The 10,047-nt window shown below is 46.4% G+C and overlaps 1 protein-coding gene across 1 annotated transcript; it reads left to right on the top strand.

Moving 5' to 3' along the window:
• Nucleotides 1-3,387: 3,387 nt before the first annotated feature.
• On the top strand, nt 3,388-5,810 carry LOC149340828 (uncharacterized). Its single transcript, XM_089549716.1, has one exon. The coding sequence runs from the start codon at nt 3,392-3,394 to the stop codon at nt 5,354-5,356; it is 1,965 nt and encodes a 654-aa protein (XP_089405842.1). The 5' UTR covers nt 3,388-3,391; the 3' UTR covers nt 5,357-5,810.
• The last annotated feature ends 4,237 nt before the right edge of the window (nt 5,811-10,047 follow it).

Below are 10,047 nucleotides of genomic sequence, written 5' to 3' on the forward strand. Positions count from 1 at the left end.
GAATTTTGTCTCTGGAGATTGTTTCCATCTATTTTCTGATGGCAAAAAGTGATACAAGGAAGTAAAATTACTCGAGTCTTCACAGCCCCTGCTCCGTTCTTAAGAGCTGAAATTAAACAGCTGATTTTACAAAAGCGAAAGGTATGACCAAGCCAGCAGGATTTCACTGTACACGTTTTTTTTATGGCACTATCTTGACGGCCCATCTTCCACTCGAAGCTGTCAGCACACGGAGAAACTGCACACACCCGCACACTCTTCCATACCATCGTTGTAGTTTAACTGTATTGTTGGTCTTTATAAGGTTAACTGATTTTCTCTCTCAAATAATGAGCCTAAAATGGTATCATACGACTTCGTCGCTAAGCTTCACGACAAGACACGCCCGCAACGTATACCTCCCGGGTCGGCGCAACTGCTGCTGACAGATCTTAACCAACTGCAGACAGCTATTTCAAAGTCGGAGTATATGAGCGTCTTTGTGCACAAGTTTTCCGAGTGTGACGCGCATAAGGAGGATAATTGGTGGGACGACGGAAAAGTACGCGGACACGCTGTCACCTCTTCATACATTTCAGCCGACATCTGACGCACCGGCTACGTACTACGAATCGATGCATCGCCTCATTGGAGTCCACTTATGTATCACCTTTTCTGGCTTCTTCATCGAACACTGGGAGAGGAACTAGTCCAAAACCATAGCAGCAACAGTTGCATGCAGCAAACTGCAATAGTGCGATTAGCCTCAAATCAATTCCTTGTCGGGAAGCACCCCTTTTTTTTGTGTGTGTCTGCACAAACGCCCGCAGAAAACACGCCAACATCCATTGTCACCTTCCTGTAGTTGCACGGACGATATGCGCCGTCTCGGACGTTAATCGCTTTCATTATAACATGTCTTTTTGTTTGCTCATTACTCCACAGTCCACTCATCAATAAAGTAATTGATGATTATATTTTTAGGCAGTTTTCGCGCGTCCGTCGCATAGTACGTTCAACTGAAAGGCCAGGGTGATAACTACTCGTAAATGTTGTATTTCAGTGACTCTAACGACGAGGTAACCTTCAAGCGGGTGAAATGAAGGGCCCGTTGTCTGAAACAGCGCACAATAGCCATGAATTTTGCACAAATCCTCTATCGCTGTTGCGCGCCTCAACGCACCGGTACGGCGGGTGAGAGCCAGGAAGCGATGACTACAGAGAACTATCACCCTCTTAGGCACGCAACACTCCGTTGGCGCCTGGCTTACAGAAAGCTTCTTTTTTTTAGAGCACAGCCCCTTAAGCGCCTGTTCGTGGGTTGAACCGCGTCGCCGCTGTCGGTGCAACCGAGCCAAACCATTAATTAATGATAAAAGTAAACATTGCAGCGATTGGGCTTCGAACCCGCGGCGCCGTGAACAGATCAGCTTCGCTGGCCACTGCAAGAGAACACTAGGCTACAGCTGCATTTTTTTCCCAGCCGATCACAATCAACTAACAGCCGATCTTCTTCAACTAATAGTTCTATCGAACTAATATCGTCGCCAGACGTGCTGACAACCCAGCGAAGCAAAACAATGAGCCTATAGAGCCTTAAGGAAAGTTTATTAAACATTGGTTAACCAGCCTACTAACTGAGACGATTCACCGGTTTTCTGGTGCCCGGCAACGCTGGTAATACTATGCCACAAAAGCTATATGTTTATTTCAAAAAGTCTATTTTTGAAAACTTTTGAAAGTGTTCACAAAACACCCGGTATTTTGTCAAGGCGGCCATTTGGTATCATTTGTGCTACCAATACCTGTGTCTGTGTTTTATATTGCCTGACAAAGGATAAGTGAATGAATAATGTCCAAGGTATTTGTGTCTGCCTCGGTGCGATGCGCATTTATTTGCATAAGTGCATACAGCTCTTACTGGGGCTCGATTTCTGTGTTCGAGGAGACCCTTGGAGGGGGCGGCTGAGAAAAGGCGGGTCTTTTAACTGCACAATCCATTTCATAGGCTTTCTTCTTTCAAAATTTTTGGTTCCTGTACAAAATTTGTCACTGAAAGAGCCCCCTCGCCACCCGCTTTCCACATAAGTCCGCCGCTGTAGCAAATTTTAAATCAAAAGAAAAGCATCTCAAGTCGGTTTGATTTCTGACGTAGCCTACCACATAAAACTTTCTTTTTTTTTCCTAATTTGTCTTTAGCTGAGCACTGGGTACTATCAGCTCTTCAGCATGTATGTTTATTTTAGTCTTTTTATTGTTTTCTACATTGATAAAAAATCTCGCATCCGTCCCAGCGGTCTGTCCGCATGCCGGATGCGAGCGAGGTCGCTTGCGTGGCTGTTTGCGACGACTACATCGGAGAGGCACTTCGTCTCGAACTGTGACTGCTCAGAGTAAGCGGCAAGATTTTATTTGCCCTTTTTATGCAAGTGCCTGGCTTGAAGGGCCGCTTTGCACAGCGGAGACATTGTTGCTATGTGACGCAGACAATCAGCAAAGTCGCCGACAGTTCCCTCTCAGGCTACCTTCCTAGCCGGAATGACAACTGAGGTAATTTTACCACCTATCATTAGCCACGGCTCATGCGCATTATTCGCTAAACAAAAGGAATACGTTTGCTTTTCGAGTTTAAGTTTCGTATGTCCGATGGTTCGGTCATTGCAGTCTTCATTTTAACAACTATATTTGCTGTTTTCTTCTTTTGGCACTCCGTGTAGTCAGATGGGAAAACTTCAACAGCCTTTTTTTATTTTGTCTAAAAGTTCTTTTAGTTTAAAACAAGAGTCAAAGATCTCACAGCTCATACACGCGAATTCTTCAATACCAACGAATTTGACCCTCCCCCGCCGAAACAACTAAGGAAAACCATTTTTTTATAGCACTCTACTTCATGCTGATAGCTTTCTTTCTCATAGCATACATTTTTGAGCGATATAAAGAGCACTATGACGAGACAGATCCGAGTGGCTACACATTGTCTTCCTAAGTAGGTTTTTGTTTATCGGTACTACTTCTTTTGTGTGCAGTTATTCGTTAGCCTTGCCGTTAGAAAATAACCGTAAATCTAAGCTAACAGGTTTGCATCTAAGCCGTCTAGTCGGGATCTCTAGCTCACCTGGCTGTCCTGAACTACAGTGAGGTGAGGACGAGATTTCCTCGCACCTTCAAGACATTTGGAAGGCCTAAAATTAAAAACGAATTACATGCATAGCCGAGAAGCAAACCTGTAGGACTATATATTTTTTGGAAAGGCTGTGATTATCCCTGTCCGTGGACAACTATGCCTATGAGGCGACAGTTTTAGGGAGTCTTAAACTTCGCTCCCATGTCTGTATGCAGGGCTTTCAAGACAACACGGCACAGTGCACCGTAATCCCGGAGCTGGAACTAGGTCAATTCGGCTACAAGAACAATGAATAACCCTGTCATTTTAACTGTGTTGGCAGCCCTCTTTGAATTCGCTGTATACTGCTTCGAAAGAGACTGCAATGCAACGCTACCATGGAATCTTCCGAAGCAGGATCACCCAGCCATACCGGTGGAACGCATCGAAGAGCTTCTTCGGTGCCCTGATAGACTCCACGGCTGCACAGAGTCTCCGGTGAACTGCACAAGCAATCTTTTCGCTGTCACTTGCTCCTGTGCCAAGAACTGCATTTATTACGGAAATTGCTGCTGGGACGCTGTGGTGCCTTTGATGTCTCCTGCTGCAGGCACATGTGTCGTACGTAATGTCGACAGGTTTACGAGGAGGAACTTCTACGTTGTCTCAGGCTGCGACCGAAAATGGCCCGACGACGAAGTGCGGAGGTCGTGCGAGAACGCCACTGAGATGAAAGATCTATTTTACTTAATTCCAGTCACTACAGAACGACAACTAACCTACCTGAATGCATTTTGCGCACTCTGCAACTACGACTTGGACAACACGTCGACATTCTGGAATGCTTCAGGGACTGGTAGACGGCAATTTGAAGTGAATCCACCGCAAGAAGTCTTAAATAACGTAAATATTTTCTTCTGGCCTTGCGACGACCGCCTTGTACACGTTCAGAGCTGTCCCAAAAGGACTGACGCGGAAACTGCAAGAAGATGCTCGACTTACTTTGCTCCGGTACGGTTCAAGGGCAATGAGTCTGATGTGGTGTACAAGAACGTGTACTGCGGACTCTGCAACGGCGCCGAACTCTCGTTGATGCACTGCATCCCGAAGCAAGTCGTGCGCGATATATGGCCCCGCTTCGGTTTTAGATCCTCTGTTCGGCGTCCAAATCTGCTGTCGTTGATAAGGCCCGTGGTAAGCCAGGACTCCTGTTTCTCGTGGCACAACAATAAGTGCTACATCAGAGCTCCCCAGTACCGCTTTACAAACACGTCTATGACGGCCGACGACCCAACAGTCGGCAACGGCAGCATGACGAACAACACCAACACCACGCGAACTGAAGACGAACCTTACAACGTGCAGAACTACCTCACAATCATGTGCATCAGCTTGTCACTCATCTGCCTCTTCCTGAAAGCTGTCGTGTACGTGCTCTACAGAAGTTCGCGGACGTTCTCTTCAAGGTGCACTCTGTGCCTTTCCGGGACGCTCTTCCTGAGCCATCTCCTCTTCCTCCTGGGAAACAGTTTCGACGTATTCAAGCCAGTGTGCGTCGGTTTTGCCATCGTCCTTCACTACGGCTTCCTCTCCACATTCTCCTGGACCAGTGTGCTGTCTTTCGACATCTGGAAGAACGTGGTGGCCGTGCGTCTTCCATCATGCCGCCGCAGCGGGTTTCTGCTTTATGCTTCGATTTCTTGGGGTGGCCCTCTAATTGTCATCGCCGTGTGTTCAGTGCTGAACTGGAAAGCCCCAGACTTCGTACTTTCACCCCAGTACGGACGCTTTTCATGCTGGATCGGCAGTCCGTGGAGTCAGCTCACTTTCTTCCTCATGCCCATGATAATACTGCTTCTACTCGACGTGGGGCTCTACGTGCACATTGTCGTGAAAATCAGGGAAACCGCCAAGAGCGCGGCGAGCTTCGACTTCAAGGGCGGTGGGAACAAATCGCACATTGGACTGTTCGTGAAGCTCGCCTTCATCATGGGCTCCACGTGGCTTCTGGGTTTCGTCGGTGCGTTCGTCAACGTGCTCGCCCTCGACATCATCGTTATCATACTGATCGGGCTCCAGGGAGTTTATCTTTTCTTCGGTTTCAAGGACTACGAGCACTTGCTACCGAGGCGATTCCGCAAAAAACAAAAAACTGTTGGTGCTGGTGCTGGTTCGTCTACGGCGAACACAGAGATGTCTTCTGGGAGAGATTTCAGTTCGAGAGACGACGTACACTGTCCACATGCCGTAAGATCTGCCGAGAAGCAAAACTAGTATTTTTGTTGTTTTTTTTACTTTCTCGTCCATTCATGTGGACTAATGAGTTGGCCTGTGTTCATTCCTGCGGCAGGTGAATGCCTACCGACTATTTTGTCGTGACTGTTAATGGTTAAGAAAAACAAGCGCTGTATGTTTTGAGTACTTGCTACAATGACCGCACAGATACGTACGCAGTGTGTGTATGCTTGCCACGGTAGAAGAATAGACTATTCTTGCACCGTGATGCTTTCTTTCTTCACGACGTTATATTTTTCAGTGAATTCTTGAGGACAGAGAATGGTCTAAAAGGTCGCATAAAAGTGGCGCAATTTGGCTTATGGAAGTATCTTCCCGTTTTTTATCAGTTGTTACCAGAGTGCTGAATTCTGATGGACATCCTTAGTTAAATTGAACTAGTCTGTGACGAACTTCTGATAGAAACAAATCAGAATTTCTGTTTCAACCACGATGTTATGGCTACGCTTCTTATTTAACGTGAAGTCTTTATCAAAAGCGCACAGGTCAGGTTTTGCGTTCCCAGATCAGCTTCTGGGCGTTTTCGAGAGGCTCCTTCAATGTAAAAAACACACAGCAGAGAAATTAAGACGAAGTTTACAAGCACCTTTATGTACTGACTTGAAGATTATGTTTGGCTGGAAGGACACTCTGAGTATAACCTAGAAACACATCTGCTTAGGGCAAAGAAAAGAAGCTTGCCCTGAGAAAATGGAGGAGTAAAATCAGATTAATCACAGAAAGTAATTAAAACGGTCCAGCTGCCGAAACATTTCAACTCACAAAACTGAATGATATGGAGGGGGAATTCTTACTTGAGCTCGCTGATTAACGCCATCTTCCCGGCCTACAGAACGTGCGCAGTTCAACCGTTATTGCGCAGCTCTGCGTTAGCACGTGCGGAGGAGAGCGAGTGTCAGGGAAGGCAAAGTAAAGAAACTGGGAGGGTGCGCGAGCGGTGGGGGAAAGAGGGTACCGATCAAACGGTGACCACGTGAAGCGCAAAGCGCTCTTCCGCTTGCTAGCAACCGCAAAGGCGTAGTGTGGAGAGGGAAAAATGAAATTCTATTCCATAGTCGGCGTTATAAGAGGCCCTGTGTCGGCACTCCGGAGTCGTTGTACCGTAGGTTTTAGACTTTATAGTAGTTGCTTTATGTCTTTAGCTAATATTAGCTGGCATGCTAAAGTTGTCACTGCATTTATTTCCTCTTTGTTTTCGGGAAAATGAAGGAGCTTGCAGGAGTGTATGAGGGAAATGCGAAGGGATGGAGGGGTATGTGAGGAGACCACGTGAACAGGAGCAAGGAAGACGCCAACATTCGCCTCTCTGTTGTGCTGGTGTTGCGAGTCCTTCCATTAGCGTTCTTGTAGGAGTGTTCATGTCTGTGTGAAGTATAAGAAAACCCGGAACTGAGTGTATAGTGCGGTGTGCATGAAAGGACATGCACACTACCACCGAAGCACGCACTTACTAGAGAGCACGAACGGTTGCGAAAACGGAGACTTGGCGAAGGGCAGAATATACGGCGGGCTGCAAGCACCGAACAGCACGAGGCCGACACGACTGTTCAGCCTTCATGGCAGGCTGCAAAACGGTGGAACAGGTGAACGAGCACGGAATGTTCATGCATACTAGAGAGCGCGAGGCGAATCGTAAAAACCAGTATGCGCGATTCACCGCGCAGTCGGGAGATAAAAGGCAGCAAGAACGACAAGCAGCACGAGATGCGTACCAACTGCTACGGGCATCGGGGCTGAATAATAATTTGCGTAACGCGCAAAACGGGCTGTCATTTCTCGTTTGTATGAAGGTATTCGGGCTGTTCTATAAAGATGAAAGTGTGCACACAGTGTATACTCAGAACTTAGATGTATACTCGCGCATTTTAAGTTGTAAATTATTTAACACATTTAACTTATAACGAAACTGCGTCATAGGAAGGAAGGAAGGAAGGAAGGAAGGTCACTGGTAATACTTGACTCGATGAAGGAGACTTATGCATATTTACAAGAAAGAAGTGCGAAGAGTCCCTTAGTTCACGTTCTCAACTATTCCAGATTATTTTTTTTTTCTCTAGCAGCACATTCAGGTGTCTTGAACCTGTAACCTGCAATTATTATTTTTTATTTCCAAATATTGTTAACCCTTCCGGACTGTTACACGTACGGTGATGAGGGCTCATTCAATCGATACAACAAAGTTCCAACTCTTTTTCAAAAGCTTGCCGTGAACTATAGTTTTATCTACTGTACTATTAACTATGTTTCAGAATACTTATGCTTAGGTGGCCGCCTCGGGACGACAATGGCCAGCCAATGGCTTTATCTTCGGCACTTCTTATGCAAAGAAGGCTGCTTCTTGCAACAGCACGTACTTTGCGCAACAGCATTACGCGCGCTGCAATATCCTTTCTCCCTGGTCCAGTTTTCTGTAGACAGACACCAATGAAAGCCATGCTCGATAATCGCGCAAGCAGATCGCGCCGTCGGTGCCAGGCAACCGGGTGTACTCGGCTTCGCCATGAACGGAGGTCCTGGTAAGCACGCAGGCTCTCTCGGTCAGTAAGGGTGACTACAAAGTATCTTTCCAGAGAAAATTACCAGCGACAAAAGGAAATCTCGCAGACTACGTTCTGGAAAGCCGCCAAAGGAGCCAGGTTTTTTTTCTTTTTCCTGTTCGTTTTCCTTTTCCTTTCTTGTATTAGTAACTAGAAATGTAAGTACAGTCTTTGCCAAAAGTAACCCGGCACAGGTGGTTTGTTTCTTAGCCGCGTAGCGAAGCACTCATGGCAGCCCTTGAGCTATGAATCTGTGTAGAGTAAGGTGAGACCTTGTCCTTACATTATGGCACCGTTCGGTCTTTAGGGCGGCTGTAAATGCTCCGTTATACGTTTCAGGAGCAAGAGCCTGTTGCTCGGTTACTTTTGACAAAGCGGGTACATACTAAATGTACAGCTGAAATGAAAAGGAATTCGAAGATATTTGAGCTAGATTTGTGAGAACGAACGCCGCTAAGGTAGGCATGAAAGCTGCGGTAGGCCCGACATCAAGGTGCAAACGTTGGCCTGCATAAAGCACGTGTCAACTCTCAAGTTCGGTCCAACGTTGGTAAGCAGGCGAGCCGAAAATATTTAGGATGGTTTATCGACGTTGGCCCAACTTTGTGCCGAGATTGTCTTGTCCCTTAAGCTGTAAAGAGGTCATTTCAGACTGTGCGATGACCGAGCCGCTCGGAATTGGCACTTCATCCGTCGTGGCCAGCGGCTTAGCGTCGCCTGCCACGTCCAAATTGGACGATGTTTGTATGCACCTGCAAGGAATGAAAACTTGCTCCTTTCGTCGTAACAATATAATATTATTGCCACGCTAAATACAAAGCCTAAAGCAACATATGGATAAAAAGAGAGTACGAGGTTCAAGAGGTGTTCCCGTACTCGACTGCAGCGAAGCGCACGTATTTAAAATCTCAACTAGACTCTCCCAGCAAGCTCGGTCGAACTGAGGGCACATCATCAGTGGACTTTAGTGCTTATATGGGTGCCATGCACTTGGACTGTCCTCAAAAGAAGTGCGAACAATAGACCAATAGCCTCTAAGATCGGCTGTGCGTGTAGGTCTTGTAAAGATGAATGTAAGGCCGTCACGGAATGTTTTGAAAGTAACGCAACAGCTCTCTACTCGTGTTTCTAAGGACTGAGCACCACCTCGTCTGTGTAAAAAATTTAATCCATATTCGTATGTGAGAACGCCCTCGAGCTCTCTCAAATATTTATTCTGGTTTCGCCGCCTCGATATTAGTGAATCTAGGGTCGGCGGCACGTGATGTATGGCGTCTCCCCCTCCTCTTCCCAATTCGTGCAACACATCCTCAAGCTTATATATATATATATATATAAGTGAAGCTCGATTATCTAAAATATTCCGCTAAAACACCTAATAAACACCCCACATGGTTAAGATATATATTCACAACTTATTTATGTAAGAAACAGAAAAACTAAGACCGTGATATTCACCAGAAAAATAAAAAGAGCCCTAATGCAAACGCGTCCTGTGAATGCAGTGAATGTCTGGTACTGACAGTGCGAAGAATAACAGGGCAAATATTTTTTACAAAGGAACGGAACCGTATTCAGCGCGTAAAAACGCGTGTATCAGTATAGCTATAAATTACGTATATCATAATGTAGGGACGCTCCGCTTACAAATCACGCAGGCCTAAAAAGTGAGCACGTTTGTTGGAACTACCAAAACTCCAAACCCGATCGAGTGAGAAGCGTAGCGTCCCCGTCGCTACCACTCTCACGTTTCAAACGTTAAAAGTCGCCCTCATAATTTCCAAAAACAAAACAATTGTAAAGCCGGCGTATCTTGCTTTTCTGGTTTTTTTTTTCTTTAGTGACCTTCTGGGATGCCTGCGCCTTTACAGGCCACGTTTTTGCGGGTTTGGCGTTCAGTAGTTCATCTAATCAGCTTTCACGGGCATTGAACTTCGAGTGGACGAACATATTACCTTCGGAGGGCTAACGCTGGGCTAGTAGTACACACTGCATCGATGGGAAGCGAGTGGTTGTGGAACGACTGTTCGCTGAAGACGCCCACTAACCGGAAAGAGGTAATGCAGGCCGATGCTTTCGACATGCGACGTGGAGCTTCGCCGACTTCGCGCGAGGCATAGGTAAGTGGTGACG

The sequence above is a fragment of the Amblyomma mixtum genome, chromosome 6 (assembly GCF_055824585.1).
Source record: "Amblyomma mixtum isolate Tamu chromosome 6, ASM5582458v1, whole genome shotgun sequence".
NCBI classification, from domain to species: Eukaryota; Metazoa; Arthropoda; class Arachnida; order Ixodida; family Ixodidae; genus Amblyomma; species Amblyomma mixtum.